The sequence below is a fragment of the Rattus norvegicus genome, chromosome 16 (assembly GCF_036323735.1).
Source record: "Rattus norvegicus strain BN/NHsdMcwi chromosome 16, GRCr8, whole genome shotgun sequence".
In the NCBI taxonomy this organism is placed as follows: Eukaryota; Metazoa; Chordata; class Mammalia; order Rodentia; family Muridae; genus Rattus; species Rattus norvegicus.
This window is the reverse complement of record NC_086034.1, coordinates 4169573-4187485: the sequence shown is the minus strand read 5'-3', so window position 1 is coordinate 4187485 and position 17913 is coordinate 4169573. Positions and strand designations below refer to the sequence as shown.

Here is a 17913-nt window from a genome sequence, read left to right as displayed (position 1 = left end):
AATGCACATGAACATTCTATTATGGGTTTCGAAAACTTTGGAAGTTTGACCCCTGGATTTGTTACAATGTCTTTGGTGAATGTTATTAGGTGGTGACCTAATAAGAATTATTGACTAGGGAGCTATAATGTGGAAGCTTATAATTTGCTTAATAGGCATTGATTTGTGTAGTCTCGATTAAAATACAATGAAACCTGATGCTTAAGTGTTTTCTTCGGAAAGGGTGAAGGGTTGAGAATCAGTTCTTAATGTGTTGCCTTGAAATCTTCATTGAAATCATATTATTTGAAGAATTCTGCGAGCATAAAATGATCTGACAAAAGCCATTCAATGCCAGGTCTAACAACCTTGGAAAGCTGGGGGAATATAGGGTTCTTCAAGTGAAGTCTGGAAAATGCTTCCAGATTACCTCAGGGGTAAAGCAAAAATTATTATTCCATTCCATAAGTCCTGTTAATTCTTTTCAACATTGAATCAATCAAGTAATTAGAACCCAAATGGAGGAAACATGTATGATTACCATTTGTTGAGACTCTGCTAAAGGTGACTAGTCCCAAGAAACCCTGATCAGAATGAAAAATGGTCATGACATAGATTCGAGAGCCAAGGACACCTGGCCTTCCTTCACGTGACCCCAGAAGCCAGGCTAAAGTTCTAGATTATTAGAGGCGTGTACAGCTATGAGTCTTCAAAGAAAATTCTCTGCCATCTCCTTGTCAATGGAAGGATAACATGAGCCCCTGTTTTTCCTCTCTCCCTTTCAGTCTAGACATACATCATGCAGTTCTTTGTTATTAAAAACATTACTATACCGTATGAGAAAGTTTACCTCCCACATACCACAGGGAATACTTCAGAAGTGAACTATGCATTTGGTCAGGGGGCTAATAGTCAAAGTGCCTCCTCCCCTTTTATCTTTATCTTTCTACATTTGGCATCAGCTGAATTATGGCGAGTGTCTGCTTCTATGAGATTTCTCCCTTGTTTCTGAAATAATACCGAACTTTAACATTGAGCTCCCAGACTTTCCTAAGATTATGATGAACGCATAATTGCTTCGATCTGTATTTTTTCTAAAGTTTGTTGGTACTTGGTCTCCCTCACTTACAGTCTTAAGAAAGCTTTGGGGGGTTGTCTGCCTGACACCCAGGGGGGACAGTGGAAGAGCTGCCCCCCTCTTTCCCCCTCATCTTTGCAAGGGTACTCTGTTCTCAGTTTCATCCAAATTAGTCCCAGGATTTCAGTTGTCTTTTTCTGCCCAACATTCCATCATGTGATTCATTAAAGTCTTCACATGAAATACTTTACAGATGAGCTATGTCATAATTCGCTTTACAGTTTTCAGTTGCTATTCCTGTGGGAAGTCATTTCTCTGGACATCCACAGACCCCTGGAAAGGACTTGCCCTCATGTAGCAAAGGTCAGAGTTCTGTCCTTTAACACTCCAGTGCCACTAGTGGCCCTGTGCCAGAGCCTGGGTTAATCATGAAATAGTCCAAAGAAGCGACATTCCAATTCCTTGTTAGTTCTACTTGCAATTAACTGTTTTGAAAACAAACAGAAGAAAACATTTAAACAAATGTGGCTTGGCTAGCAACGATCATGGTGGTGGACTGTTAATTAAGGCGAGTTGGAATCCCAGTATGCTTGACTTTTTTTTTCCTATCAGAGCTAACTGTCTTTGCCCTTGTATACAAAGTGATAACAAATCAGGGGCACTGCCCAAGTGTGGGCTGGGACTGGACAGGATACAGTAACCCAGGAGCTTATCACCTTGCATGACAAATCTAACCAGCAGGGGGACTGTTTTCCTATAGGAGAAAATCGAGGTGGGCATTTGGTTCCAGAAAGCAAAGTTCTACTATCAAAAGAGGAGAGGTGTGAGGAAACCCTCCACACCAGTCACCATATACTTCTGTTTTCTTGAACAAAGAGACAGCTTTCTCTCCTAGACCTGTACCCATTGGTTGGAATCTGTTAGGGTTCTTGGATCTGTGGCCACATGAGCACAGAGAAGCTTCAGGATGTGACTACCACTTGTGAGCTACCAGAAAGAAATGATCATTTCCTCCCACTGCCCTGTCAGAGAGGCCTAAGTCTTTAAAAGCCTCCATGATTGAATACATGGTTAGTGGATGCACAGAGCTGGTGGTGGTCATAGCAGCAATAATGTTCCTCTTCAGTCCTGTGCCCTGACCCATCTGGCCACTTACTGACCAACCATGCACCATTCCAGAGCAGCAACTGACATGATCTAAATGGTCAAGCATTTCTCAATACTCCTGAAGGGAAATGATCAGTCTAAACAGCTTGCATGAAGTTGTGATTTTGTGTTTTATATCCCAGTGCTATACCCTACAGAACTTTTGGGTCTACAGACAGTTTGCATTTACCATACATGGGATTTCTGCTTAGTCTCAACATACAGTCATCAAAGGTGCATTGGTTCTGAAATATAAGAGAATCAAAGGCCTGGGAATACATTTGCCATTGAGGTAGTCAACACTCTGAGCCCATGATAGTGTTATAATACGCTTATGTTTTATAGTCTTATCATTGCCTCACATTTATTTTTGTCCGCAGAAATGAGACAGTGAGACTCGCCATGTGGAGAAAAGAAGTAATATGAAGTTCTCAGGGCTCACAGCAGTAGTCTTAGAAACAGGGCTCACAAACAATTCTCTAGCAACACACTTTGGTTATAAATCACTGGCAATTCTGGGACATTCTTCTGTCTCCTGGATAAGCCTTCCAAGTGCATGTGAACATATTCTATGGCTGGAGGGGCAGGGCATGTTTGAAAACATGGGTGTTTCTTGGAGCTTTCATGCCAGGCACGGTGAATGCTATTTTATAAACCGGATTTGGGCTCCAAGGGGTAGATTGCAAGTTGAGGCCAAGCCTGTTGAAAATGATTTCTAAATGAATACAATATGAAAATGTTATTTTATTTCTAATTTTACATGTGACATTGTTACTTGGTGAGTTTCGGATTACACTTGAATGCGTGTCTATTAACGTGATATGAGATGCAGGCATGATTTCATCTTGAGTGCATTTGAATATAATAGCACTGGAAATGTAATTTGTATTCTCAAATTTTATAAAGCAAAATAAAGCAATATTGGGGGTGCTAGCCACATTGAGCATATTGCATTAATTTCTTTGGGGGTTTTCTCAAGATAATTAACAACTTCCCTTTGCAGATCCAAGTTGGGTCACGATGGCAGTCCTATCTCATCTGAACTCTCTGAGTCCCTCCGGACATATGTCATCCCCATTTCCTTCATGTCTAGGAAGTACCTTTGCAGAAGAACATTAGTTTCAATTCCTCTTGTGATTGGTGTCCAGTAGAACTTTCTGTAAAGGTAAAAATATTCTAGATTAGAATAATGACTACAGTGACTTTTGGGTTCACAGTAGCTCTTAAAATGGGATTCATGCAAGTAAAGACCCCAATGATGAATGGTCCATTTTAAATTGCCACATCATCAATGGCTATCAATTTGGAGGGCACAGAATCAGAGCACCAGAGGTAGCCATGACCCCTATAAATAAATGCATGAATGAATCACAGGCATTCTCATAGCCTGATGGCTGTGTTGGCCTCTGTCTCTCCAAACTTGGTTCTATTCAGTGACATCCCTCCACGTCCTCCAGCCCTTTCCTACTGTATGTGCATCTTGATGACAACATATCTCCTACCTGGCAGCTACTGAGCCTCTGGGAGAAATGGAAACAGGAAGTAGAGGATGGGAACAGGTAAAGGGGTTAGAAAGCTACAAGGTCGGGAAACAAGAAAAATCTAGAAAAAAAGGTGTGCAAGAAAAGTCTCAGTTGTATGGTATTGATCTGTACCTAAGTCTTTAAAAGCCTTCTTGCAACAGTGACAAGAGCCTGGATTTGAACCTGGAGAGTTTAAATCCAAAGAGATGCTTGTGTCCGAGATGTCTGAGTACTTCCTGGCAACAGGCTTGGAGGGCTTTATAAGGACAATGTTCTTAACAGCAAATGTAGTGTTTTCCTGGTTTCCATATATTGTCAGACCATTTTTTTTAATGTACTTTGGGAAGAATGATATAAAACACTGTCTGGGGGGTTAGTATGTTCAGTGTTCTATGTAAAAGCAACCCGTGTTCTCATGACAGAGATTGCGAGCTACGAGCCCTGGCACATTCTAATCCATTGGAAGTGAGGAGTACAACAGACTCCAGGAAAATACGTTCATGATTTTCTGGACTGTCTAAAAAATTTCAAACCCATGGAATGGTGTTTTTATTTTCTGCACTCTCCTTGGGATTTGGGTTTCACTAAAGCATTTTCTGCCCTTGTTTCCCTTATTAAATTAGCAAGACCGACTTGAAGCAGAATACACTACTACAGCTTGAAATGTTGTTGAAAGAACCAAACAGATGGGCAGGCAAAATATCTCAGGTTCCACTTAGGTTGTGGGGAATGGTGTAAGGGGTGGGCTTGCCGAGGTGAAATGCTTTCTCTGATAAAAGTAGAAAAGGAAAAACACAGGAGACGGAGAGATGATTGGCCTCAGGCTTCACTCTTATTTTTTTATTGTTTGGTTTGTTCTTTAAATCACTTCCATGCTCAAGAAATGGTGAGCTGTATGCACCACTGGCCAAAGTTTGTGCACTGTCCTGTTGCCCACTGTTTGGGCCCTTTGCCTAGCATTTGTTCTGCAAACTTTGAGTGGGTGTTCAAAACTCCAAATCTAGTTCTGCTGCTTCTGTAAAGATCTCTAGTAGTACCTACAGCAAATGTGTCAGCAGTGTGTCACTGTAAAGGGACAGATAGGGCTTTGTGGGCCATTCCATCTCTGTTCTAATTCCTCAACTTTGGCATTATAGGCCCAGACAGTATGTAAACAAATGACTGTTCCAATAAAACTTTATTTACAAAACAAAGCAGGATTTGGCCCTGAGCTAATCCCCAGCCAATGGGACCGCCTTCATCTGCCTTGAACTAACACTTAGGACCTCTTATCATTTGACCCTTGGTCTTCATACCCAGGTCACTGTGCCTACTCTTCCCAATCCTCAAAACTCTGTGGTCTTAAAGGCTCCCTGCCTATGCCCATGCAGTTTCTTCCATTTGAATCCCTGTTTCCTCTTGATTCTTATCTGGTTTTGAGTTAGATCTCCATGCCATCACATACACAAAGCCCTTGGCAGACTTCATATCCCAGAACCCTTTGTATTCTGCATGTAGTGTAACTTTTACCATGAAGCTAATTCTCAGCTGGATGCTGACAGAGTGCATGATCGCATTTCAATTAGCACCCAACCTAGCACTGAACACCATGAAGGCCAGAGAATAAATGGTCATTAACTCAACTCACCAATATGATTGTGAATCTCTGAATCATAGAGAAATAGTAGGAACTCCAGATGAAAATCCTGAAGTCTAAATCTGAGATATAAAGTAAAGCCAGGGCTATGCTGCTGGAGGAGGCAAGGAGCAGCCAACAGTAACATAGCAGATGGATCTGGGTAGACAAGTTACCATCAGGATACTAGGAGTACTGGACAGCAGCCGCATGGCCCAGAGGAGAGAGAGCCAGGGAAGCAGTGTCTTGGTTAGGGCATCAGGCCTAGGGCAAGGATGCAGTTTGTTGGAGGGAGATCAGAGAAAGTCGGCCTGCCTGTATGATTAATGGGACAGAGGAACTGACTCATGAGGAAAGACTAAATTGCCTCGAGGAGCTGGGGTGCAGGACCAATCGAGGGAGATGATAGCAGACTCCAAGTATGTGGGATGATAAACACCCTGGGGGGAGTAGCTAGATCCATTAGAGAAGTGAATGGGGGCCCTGCCAGAGGATGGGAGGGTGCTCAGAAAGGGTACAGGGAATTGGAGAGGAAACACAGAGCTGGCAGGTAGATGAGACGGCTCTGAACTGTTGGAAAGAGAGACACCACGGTGAGTTTGCTGTGGAGTGACTACTTCAGGAACCCTGTGTTTTCATCCTGTAGGTCCTTGCAGCTTCCCATGATCTTGACCTTGGCCTAAAGAGATGGCATTAAAATTAACGCCAGGAAAGGCAGCAGGAAACCATGAAGTAGAAGACAGAAACTCGTCTTGATCCTCCTAGATACCAATTGCCCACTGTAATAGCGATTCTGAGGCCCTCTTAGCTGAAGTCAGTTGCTGTTAGCCTGTCTGACTTTGGGAAAACCATAGTGCTCTTGCAAAGCCTTTCTGAAGTGTGAGATACTTAGCTCCCCATACACCTAAGTGAATTCCGCCTACACTGTAGTACGTACCCTGGTTTGACCTGGTAAGCATTTTGAAAGACAGTTTTGTTTGGAATTCTACAAACGTCCCCCAGACTCCAAGAGCAGTTTTCTTCAGGCTTTCTCTTGTCTTTGCTTCAGAGCAGAGATGAGCAACTCAACTCATAGTCTGGCCAGGTACCCCAAAGGGTGCACCGTCGGTCTTCAGAGCTACTCTGTTAAAGATCCCAGAGCAGAAACCCTTTATAAAAGAAAACAATCACCTTTATGACAACTGTTTCTCCACCCCACCTTCAGAAAGTCTGAGCTGAACGTGGCAGAGAGAGGAAGATGTCCTGCATGGGTACTTTTCTTCCGTCTGTCCTACAGGAGCTTCTATTCTGTTGAGAACCAACCATGAACAGTGACTTACTTAGAGTCCCATCTTTCCCTCATCGTTAGTCCCATCATCTGGGAAATTTAAGATTCTTGGTGAGGTTGTTATTTAGTTCCAACTCTCCATCAGTGTTGAAGGAAAGATAAATAGCACACAGGCTATGTACAGACACCATGGCAAACCCTGGAGAAGCCATGTACACCAGACCAGTGTGCGAAACTGTACCGGGGTGCATCTCCTCTCACCCCTATCTATCCAGTCCTATCACTCTTTGAACTCCTGTAAAGTGGGAACAGCGTCTAATGAGATTTGGGCCCTGACCAATTTGCTTTCTGAGTTATGTTGATGTTGCTTCCTTGGGGGAATATGATGAGCCTGCCTGAGTGTTAATTGGAAGGTCCCCGCCAAATGCCGCTTCTAAAGTTTCACTCGGTATCTGTCAATGTGGCCAGCCTTTAACTGTTGCATTAGGACGATTTCCACAGACACACAGAGTTGTGTGTTCTATCCTTCTCCTGGAGGGAAGAGCATTGGGATCTGGACACTAGGGGGGCAGTGCAGTCAGTCCCATCAGAGTGACTTCTTTCAAACACCAGCCTCAGAACTGCCGCCGTTCAGATGTTGTATCTCTAAACTAACAAATGAAGGAGCAAACACTATGCGGGATATATTAAGTTCTGAATGTAACAGCTCTAAAAAGGAACAAAGGGATATTTATTTAGCTTCTCGATATTTTATGACAAATGTCAGCTCATGCTACAAATGTATGAAATCCAGAGATGCACACTGAAGTAACACCACTACAAAAAACATCTACACGGTCTTCAGTTTATGATTTAGATCTGAGTGTAGGGACCCTTGGGATTTGATTACCTGCCACAAGAAAGGTCAGAGCCGGAAGATCCGAGGTGCATGTGTCACTGATAGGTTGTTTTATTTCCTGGTATGCCTGTGTCAGCATCTTGCCATGACGGATAATTTCCAATGACAATCTGAAATCTGAAAGGGATCTCTGATGCTTTCTTTTATTTGTAATCTGTCCCAGCTGTAGGCATTCAGATGAAACTTGAATTCTTCCAAAGGAAGTTCTGGACGGCCAGCAGACAGGTAAGCTCTAGCCAGACTCTTGAGGCATTAGTGCCACTGTTATTAGACAGGTGTCCCCATATGGGTAGCTGGGCAAACTGGTGCCAGATTTCTGATGAATGTTTGTAAGATGAATTGCCAGATCCTCAGATTACCACTCATTTCACTGCAAAACACAGACTGTCAGCATGTTAGACACCACATGCTGGGCAAAAGGAGAAGATTTGCTCCTAGGAATTATTTGAATTATCGGATCAAGAGAGTGACTTTACAAAAGGAATTTCTCTCTTATTATCAGGGTCTTTTTTTTCTCACTGTGACTATAATTATTGTGATGTTCAGTTATTTGTGCTTCTCCTCATTTCATTGGAGAAGGCCATCATATGACCTGCTTGGTCAAGGCATATATCTACCTTTCAAGCCAAAGGACATCAAGGGGCTATTGTACTTGGAAAATCTAGGGCAGTCCTCTCTGTTGCTATGCTCTGTGAACTAAGATGTGTCAGGGACATCTCTCTAGTATTCAGCAGAAATAGTAGCCATTGAGTTCCTTCCACCTGCCTAGTTCTAAACATTAGATGTGTAAGTGAGATCAGCCCACAATAGGCAAACCAGCACTTACATGTTTAATGTGCCCATGTCATAATACAGGATCAACTTAGAGGCTCTTCCGAGGGTAGATGCATAAGGAGCTTAGCATTTCTTAAATCATGATATGATAGGAAACTATACTCTAAGAACATAAACAAGGGTTTCCTTTTAAAGTCATTGAGAAATCGTTTTAAATTAAATAATGACATAATTATATCTTTTGTTACCAGGAGATCTGAGATCTTTAACAGATACCATCAGTGTTGAATGACAACATAAGTTAAGAGGGATGGGAAAGAACCAGCCCTCACCACACTGTGTCTTTGATAGTATGATTCTGAGTCTATGTGGACTCTAGAGCACATGGCCAAGTCTCATCTTGAAATGTTCCCTATGGATGAAACCTGGGACTTGCATCACAGGTCGTGGCCTCCTTAGCTAAGCAGCAGCTGCAGCAAATGCTGGGATGAATAACCCAGTAACACGCTTCCCTGCTTCCTTCCCCCAACAGTGTGCCTCCCTGGATGGTAAATGCTCCATAAGCTGCGACGATGAGGTAAGACACCTTCCTGGCCAAAGGGAAGTGTCAGACAGTGCATTGTGACAGAGGAATGCTGCTGTGTATAGAGCCAAGCCCGACACATTACTCTAGGGCAGCATCTGTGGGGGGGGGGGGAGGCAGACAGACAGACAGACAGAACATTTGTTTTGCCTTTCATCCCCTAACCTCAATCACATAGTTTGGTTCTGAGAGCCAGAGAAATATGCTGTAGATGGATCCTGGACTGTGGTATTAGGATGTGGGTGTCTTGTTTACAGGATGTAATAAACATTACTCACGTTTAAAGATCACGTTAGATTTCCCAAAGCCTTGTGGCCATGCCTCATCTTCCCACCATCAGAACAACAGGTTAAATAGGTAGGAAGCATCACCTCAGTTTATAGGTAAAAAAAGCCAAAGGCCAACTGAGCCAACTTGGTGTACAGTTGTAATCCCAGAACTCAGCCAAGAGGTGGCAGCAGGAGGGGCATCCTGACAACAAGGCCAGGCTGCTCTACATAGAGAATTTTCAGCCGCCAGGACTATGCAGCAAGACCCTGGAAAAAGAAGGGTGTGTGTGTGTGTGTGTGTGTGTGTGTGTGTGTGTGTGTGTGTGTGTGTGTATGGAAGTGTGTGTGCATGTGTATGTGTGTATGTGTGTGTGTATGTGTTTGTGTGGAAGTCTGTGTGTGTATTATGTGAGTGTGTGTGTATGTGTGAGTGTGTGTGTGTGTAAGTCTGTGTATGTGTGCGTGTGCGTTTGTGTGTGTGTGGAAGTGGATGTGGAAGGAAATAACAGGAAATCAAAGACAAGACTGAGATAAATGAGCGTCTTGGTTCATGTCACATAATTAGCAAACTGCAAATCTGGAGGTAAAAGCTCTGAGAGTCACAATGTTTCATTTTTCATAGCTATTTCTACCTAAGATGTCACTTTCTCTTTCCCTCTCCCTCCTCTGGAGGGAGGGATTTGAAACTAATGTGTCACTGACCATTACGCCCTCCCATTGGACGTAGCTTTTATCATAGCCAGCAGAGCACCTCTCTACCCCATGGTTCATGGTGGCCCTTCTAACTTAGGTTGCCCACCCCCTCCTTTAGCTAAATGTCAGTCAATCCATCAACTAAACTTTATAATCAGATATTTACATCCCTCTGGTTACCACAAAGATTTCAGGAACACTTTCCAAACATAATTTCAACCCAGAAAGCACAGGACAGGAGTAGAGTTTTTCAAAGTAGACAAATGGAAAACAAGAACATGAAAGGGAGTCCAGGATAGAGTCAGAAAAAAAGGTTGGTTCCCAGTGGTCTAGCTGCCAGCTTAAAAGAAAAATTGTTATCCTAGTGCTATCATATGTGAGTCACCATATCTGCAGAGCAAAAGCCAATCCATCATCTTTTCAGCAGAAGCTCAACTTTTTCTGATCACCAGATCAAAAACAATTTTCCCTGAGGAATGTTCAACACCCATTTTGGGAAGCTTGAGGATAACTTTGTAGGCTAACCAGGGGGAGCTCAGATTTGCCCTCAGACTTTAAGATATGGCAGCATGTTAGTAAGAGCTGTTGGGCTCAAACTCCATCCTCTTACCTGTCTGGAGTGCTCAGATGCACCAAAGGGTGTGTCACAGAGTACAGTGGGCACTGTTGCAGATCCAAGCTCCAGTAAGAGAGCAGAGAATGCCCGGTTGGCTAACTGGCTTGAAGGATGGATGGTGGTTCGGAAACTTGGTTAGATGAATGGATGGTTGGCTATACATGGTTGTTTAAACAATTTTATAAAAGCAGGAGGTGGCATTTTCCTACAAAAGCAAGAGGGGGTATTTTTCCTACAACTCATACTGTGTAGGCTTTCCTCGTGTAAGGAAAGACAAATGAGGACACATCTCCTTCTGAGCCTGGAAACAGCCAATGTTTGTTCCTTGACTGGTGGCAATGGTGGTTTAAGGTGGTGTTTAAAGGCACAAACCATGGAGTTAGACTGTTGAGATTCTGTGACTGTGAAAACAGGTAGCAATGTGATCTTGGACAATTTTCCAAACCTTTCTTCCCCCCTGTTTCTTTAACTACACAGAGGGTATCAAAATTTCTAGACTCGCAGGGAAGAATGTGGGGGAAAATATGAAAAACTCTAGATGTCTCCCAGAAAAGGTACACACTCACTATTGCTGTCCCTAAACCAAAAATGTACCAAACTGTTTCTCACAGAAAGTGGTGCTCCCTGGACCTGAAGCCCTAGGTGGCAATGGCTCATACACTAAGGCATAGTAAGCATAGTCCACAATGCTTTCATTAGTCAATGATCTTTCTCTTATTCCTATGGGAGAACCCCATGCCCTAAGGGAAAAGTAAGTTGATCCTTTTTTAAAAATTGGATCTGATACTCATGCTCTGATCTGCACTTTGAAATTTTCATCTATTCTGCTTTTGACAAATAGTTTTGGCTCTGGGTAGCCAACTGCCATTACTTTCAATGGAAATCCAGGCCTGCCTTCCCACTTCAAACCCAATGCCATTTTTTTCCAGTAGATTCCTGCCATGTGTCACTCCTTTTGTAACTTTTAATTAGGCCAATAGGGCTGTCTGGTGTCCTTTCTCTCCCCCAGCCGCCCCCAAATCATCAAGTCTCCCATTAAAATTAGCTTCTAGGCTCATTCTGAACCTGCACCTCTATCTGTGCCACCACACCAAGAATGGTCCACTTTCTTAGACTGCTCAGACACACAGTGGCTGAGGGACCTGGAAAGTCCTTTGTCTCCCTATTAGCACACACTGGGCCCCAGCAAGTGTGTCCTGTGAGGGGGGTTAGGGTATGTGGACATATTTCTACCTTGTAGGAGGACATCTTCAGTTTGCCAGTAAGAGCTGGAAGCATGTTTTCTCTTTTTTGGTGTTTGTGCACATGCGTGTACACTGAAGGCCCCAGTTGATGTCAAGAATTATCTTCCTTGATCTTCTACCTTATTCCTTGAGCTATGGTCTCTCAATCAAACTAAGGACTCACTGATGTAGTTGGTCTCCCAAGCCTGCTTGCTGTGAGGATTACCCATGTCTGCCTTCTGAGGCTGGAGGTATAGAAGAGCTCCTGTATCTGCCCAGCATTTACTTAGGTTCTGGGGGTCTGAGCTCTTATCCTCATGCTTGGGAAGCAAGATTTAACCACTGAGTATTCTCCATATCCCAAAACGTGGTATTTTGATTCCATGATCCGCTCTACTGAGAAGACATGGCAAGTGATTGGGAAGGCAAGGTCATCTTTATAGTGACATACTAGGGATCCTGTTGGGAGACCTGGAGAAAAGGTACTTCTGTGTGCCAGAGACTCAGAAATCCAGACCTAGCTTACACTCAGATGAAAGATCCCTCTCATTCTCTGTCTGTCTATCTCCCTCCCTACCCACACCTCCCCACTCCTCCTCAACCATGCTCACACACAAAACATCACAATTTTCATGCTGCACAGTGCTGAGCTTAAGTGAATTTGATCAGTCAAAACAAACAGAAGGCACCTTCCCATAGCAGTGCAAAGTCCCCTACCCCCACGCCCCACCCCACCCTATCCTAGGACCTCCTGTTAGAAACTGTACCACAACTTGTCTTTCTGAGAAGCTGCAGCACTAGGCCAGGAGGATGCTCAAAATGAGGATACATGGTAGGGGGCCAGTCTTTACTTGGGGAGGGGCATGCGGGGGGTGGAAGTTAAACATTCCTTAAGGTGTGGTCATTAGCCAATGTGCTCAGTCTTTCTTCACAGGGACATCCTATCTGGCTTCCCCACTTCCCCATAGAGTTGCAGTAGCTGCCTTACCACTTCCTAGGACACCCAAGCATTGTTCAAATGTCAAGAGACACTCAGAGCCTCTGGTTCCAAAGCTAGTATCTCAGGCTGATGGCGCCTTCCAACTAACACAGCCATCTGTGCATACCCACTCCCTCCCATTCTTTCCTTCTGGTCTGCAGTTTCTGAGTTCCCACACCAGAATTTCAGAGTAAATGCTGAGTGTGGGCCTCTGTACCTGAATCAAATTCTCTGAATCATTGTAGAAAGATAAACAAAGAAAGAAAGAAAAAAGAAAAAAAACCCTTCTTTCTGCTTCTCCACCTTTTGAGACCAACTTCATCCTGCAATGTTCAAAGATGGCTATGGGGTATATACTTACCCTGTGTCTCAGAAGGTGAATCTTCTGATCTCCCCAAACCTTGATTCTGTTAGTAATTCCTTAGGGACATGGTGGTGGGCAAACATCTTCCACGATACAAGGGTTCATTTAGAGGGAGTGATAACAAGAGGTAAGGCTAGGGAAACATTGCTGTTTCGTTACACTGGAAAGGTAATTAAGCCATATTTATCATAAATCTATGTGGCAAAAGCAACTGTCAGACACGATCGTGGGTGATTTCACCCCAGCTTTCCCTACACCTAGCATGGGGCTCTCTTGTTCCAAGTGTAGACTCCAGGATACTATACCCTTGGCCATAATTTAACTCACGCTGACAGACGGGTTGTTTGGATAGTCATAGTCACTAAAATCACCCTTCTGTGTTTACAGGTAGACAATAGAGCACTGCTCTGTGCTCAGAACACAATGGCGCCTTTTAAATCCAATGGCCTAGGTCTCTATCGGTGAGAGACACCAGGGATTGTGACCCAGCACTGTAACTTCCTTGGTGAGGGGCACCAGAGAGTGTGACACAGCACTGTAATTTCCTTGGTGACTTGTCAGCCCCAGTGTTGGCAGCACTTGGTTCTTGCCTACCGGAGTGAACAAATCTTTTGATATCCAGCAGATCCTTGAAATTCAAACTTGGCCACAAACTAGCCCAACAAGCATATCTCTGGTCCTATCCTGGTATCCACACCGAACCTGGAAAAGGTACATCTTAAAAATGGTGGCAAGATACGTGGTCTAAGAAGGAAATACCTATGTCTTCCTGGATCCCAGTGTTCTCAGAGGAACAGATGTGTTCCCCAGAGTGTGCCCAACAGTGCATGCCAACTGGAGACAGTACGAGATGCCTTTTGGAGACCGCACATCTGGGGTCTTCTATTCTTCTTTCTGTCCCTGTCTGGTGGGATAGAGACTAAATCTGACTGTGATCCAGAATCACTTTGTGTTTTTATCAGTCCTAGCCTGTCTTTGGCTTTTGTGACTTCTTCCACAGCTTGTTCCTCAGCTAGTGGAAGGCACACACAGAAAACCCCCTTCGCCGTATCTGATTATTCCCTTGAGTCCAGATATTAGCTTAAGAATTGCTTTGCTCAGGGATCTCAGCAACCTGCCATTAGGGTCATGACCTGATCCAGGAGATCCAAGCATGGTCTCTTTTGGAATTTTGCTTGCTCTCAAAACTGTAGCTCACCAAACACTGGCGTGGAGACGGCCCACTATAAAATTATAAAAAAGGCTGTCTTTTGCCCCGCTTAGGTCTGGCACCACAGTGCCCCAAGATATCGGCTGGAACTCTTAGTCTCAGTCAGCAAAGCGTCTCACCTGCTCTGCTCCAGCCCATATCCCACCGCCGAAGGCCTCTCTCCGAGCCTGGCAGCCATCTCTCTTTACCTATCCAGTTCCCAAGGCAGATTTCCATGCCAGAAACACACATCCCAACTCCGTGGCATCCCGCACACTCTCCCAAACTCAATTCTCCATATGAAAGAACACACAACCCAATAACCTCTGATCCAATGATAAGATATAGTTGCCCACCTAGACACACAAAGCCCTGTACGCATCCATCCCTCAAGAACATTCATAACAACCTGTAAATATACAGCGTGGAGTTTTAACGTCAGCCTCCATGTTCTCTAGTGGTTGCTCTCCCTCTCCCTCCTGTCTCCTCCTCTTCCCTCAAACTTTTCTCCCGCCCATCCATCTTTCTCATCCAATGACAGGCCTCATTCCATGCTATACCTGCCTTCACCTGCGTAATGAAATCATCCCACAATGGCCTAACATTTCTGCTTTTGCTGTGGTCTTTTTGTTGCTCTGTGGTTGTTCTGGCAGACTAGGTCTGACTTAGCTGCCTATAGGTGAAGTTTTTTTCATTCTGTAAAGGAAACCTTCCATGAGCAAGCAGGACTTGAGGCCCTAACCATGTCTAGGTGTCTTCTGGAAGGGGGGGTAGCCAGCCATAGTAGGAACAGTAGGTCTGCAATCAAAGGACGCTAATCAGATCTCACATGCTTGGTCCTGTAACCTTTGGACTCTCTGTCCAAGAGGAACTTCCTTACCTGGCCATATGAAAAGGAAGGCTTATATGAGGCAAGCTTGCCATCCTTCTTCCTGTCCCTCCTCCTCCTCTTCTCCAGCACTTCCTCATTTTTCCACCTCCTCTGTTTGTTACAACCAAATTTAATGGGGAAAAAAAAAATCTTCCCAAGAGAGTCATAGTCTGTTAGCCAAAGTTGACCAGTCTTCCCTTTGTAGAATGTTCTTTTTTTTTTTTTTTGCAAGATAAAATTTGTAAAGTGGAGGGAGCTGAGGAAATGACTCAGTGGGTAAGTTTCCTGCGCAAGTATGAAGATCTGAGTTCAAACCCCAGCACCCATGTCAGAAGCCAAGCAGGGGAGGGAGGTAGAAACAGGGTGATGCCTGGAGCTCTTTAGCCCATCAGCCTAGACAACCCAGTGAGTTTCTGAATCAGAGGGAGACCTGTCTCAAAGCAATAAGGCAGAAAGTAATACCTTCCCCCAGCCTCAATGCATATGTGTACATGCCCCATACAAATACACCCCACCCATCTCAGATACTGTACATGCCCCATACAAATACACCCCACCCATCTCAGATACTGTACATGCCCCATACAAATACACCCCACCCATCTCAGATACTGTACATGCCCCATACAAATACACCCCACCCATCTCAGATACTGTACATGCCCCATACAAATACACCCCACCCATCTCAGATACTGTACATGCCCCATACAAATACACCCCACATATCTCAGATACTAAATTGTTTCATCCAACAGCACGTGTTAGTGGCACTTCATTCTGGGGAAGAATGAATTGGGGTGTAGTTGCAATTCTAATTCCCAAAGAAATAAATAAGATGGGGAATAGGGCCAGCATGATAGTGGGGTGACTCTTGGTCCCCTTTCCTTGGAAACGGGAAACCAATCTTGTTGCAAGTATTTTCCATGCCTGCTCTACAGTGACAGTTTTCCTTCCGACTCATCCTAATATGTCAGAGGCTTCCCATGTGAGTGGACTTTTCTTCTATTCATCAGACTCTCTGTGTAACTGGGTGGAAATGGCTCATTAATGAATGCATGTGGAATCCAGTTCTGTACTCAGTACACGTGAATTAAATGGCATGGGCTACCGTTATGACTTGGAATCGTCTCGGATGTGGATCTACCCACATGGCCCAATGTTAGCCGAGTAGTCCTCACAGCAAACAACCCCAGTCCTGGTGTTCAGGATAACTTTCTGCAACCACGGACATGTGAAGGCACAGACACTAAGCATAGTACAGTGCATCGAACTGTAACTCCGGTAACCTCCCAGCTGAGTTTTAATAGTCTTCATTTCAACCAAATTCTATCTAAATTAAAAACAAGTGGGGCTGGGGATTTAGCTCAGTGGTAGAGCGCTTACCTAGGAAGTGCAAGGCCCTGGGTTCGGTCCCCAGCTCCGAAAAAAAAAAAAGAACCAAAAAAAAAAGAACCAAAAAAAAAAAAAAAAAAGAACCAAAAAAAAAAAAAAAAAAAAAACAAACAAGCCCACGGAGAACCGGAGGTTACCGTCTCAGAGGCATGGCTTTAGGAGATGGCTGCTTGAGTGCTGTCTGCTCGGAAGACCGAGAGTTTATTGTGATTCCTACGAAGATGGAGGCAGGCATCCCTAAAGCCAAGAGCTTCTGCAGTAGCAAGTGTGTAAATGGGTAGGACATGTCCGTCTCACCCCTCAGATGAATGGAGCCAAGCTCTGCCATTTATCTAAGCACACAAGTCTGCCGGGAAGAACTTTAGCTACAAACTGGGAGAGGGTGGTACATGCCTTGAACCAGGGAGACAGAGGCAGGGGCATTTCTAGGAGTTCAAAGACAGCCTGGTCTACAGAAAATAGTTCCAGGACGTTCAAAGCAGTTAACACAGAACTGTCTAGGACTCCTACCTTCCTCACCCCACTCCACCACCCCCAGAAAGAGTTCTAGCTGTGCTTTTGTGTCCTGTCCGATCCCCAGCACTGGAGCCCTTGGCTGAGAAGATAAGCCAGATCTTTCTGACCCTCACTGTTGTCTTCTCATGCCTGACAAAACCCAACCCTGTCTAGGTCAGTATCCCAGCAAACAGCAGCCCCACGGTGGCCCGGAGCTAAGCGGAATTTAGCTCAGGGTAAAGATATGTTACAAATTAAACGTTGCTGTCGGCATGTAAAGCTGCAATAAATAGAAACTGAGTTACATCAAGGACGGAATTAAGCCTTAAGTTTAAACTCCACAGCACTGTAATTAAAACTTCGCCCGTAGCAAGCCATTCACGGGAGATTAAAGGATCGTGGGGGAAGCAGGGGTTTGTTTGCCTTACCTTGCTCCCCACAATTTATAAGTCTGAGCTACCAAAAGGCTAGGAGCCCTGCCCCCACATCCAGCTCCCAATTAAAAACACAGTTTGAAAACCTTTAGGAGGCCTGAGGGGCCCCTTTTACAGAAGGCTGCCCCATCCCCCGTGCCTCAGTCCATGAACAAATTAAAAAGTATTACCTGGTCCCCTGATGGTCCCCTGAGCTGACATGGTGTTTTCATTAATACATCATTAGAGTAATGACATTGTGCTGGCATTTGGGTTTCCAAATGGCCAGCACTGCAGCCACTCCAAATAAAAGGTTGGGGGCCTCTGAACGCCTTTTTCCTGGGAAAGAGTCAGGTCCCCAGGTCCTGTGAAGAGAAAACAGAAGACAAGCTAGTTCAGCCTTTTCTGAGCATATCCACAGTATCCCCATCCTAGTCTTTCAAGGTCAGTTCGCGTTTGTTTCCTTCCTTCAGTGTCCTAAGTTTTGCAGCGTCAACCCTGGGGTTAGTGTAACCATGACCTTAACTCACAGAGCCAACAAGT

General features: G+C 44.4%; 1 protein-coding gene across 4 annotated transcripts in view; it reads left to right on the top strand.

Annotated features, from left to right (window-relative positions):
* The window catches only part of Cacna2d3 (calcium voltage-gated channel auxiliary subunit alpha2delta 3), an 813990-nt gene that overhangs the window by 731552 nt on the left and 64525 nt on the right, over positions 1-17913 (top strand). For all 4 annotated transcript variants that reach the window (XM_063275287.1, XM_063275286.1, XM_063275289.1 and 1 more), the window contains 2 exon segments: positions 7670-7731; positions 8813-8857. In XM_063275287.1, coding sequence (XP_063131357.1) covers positions 7670-7731; positions 8813-8857 — 107 coding nt within the window.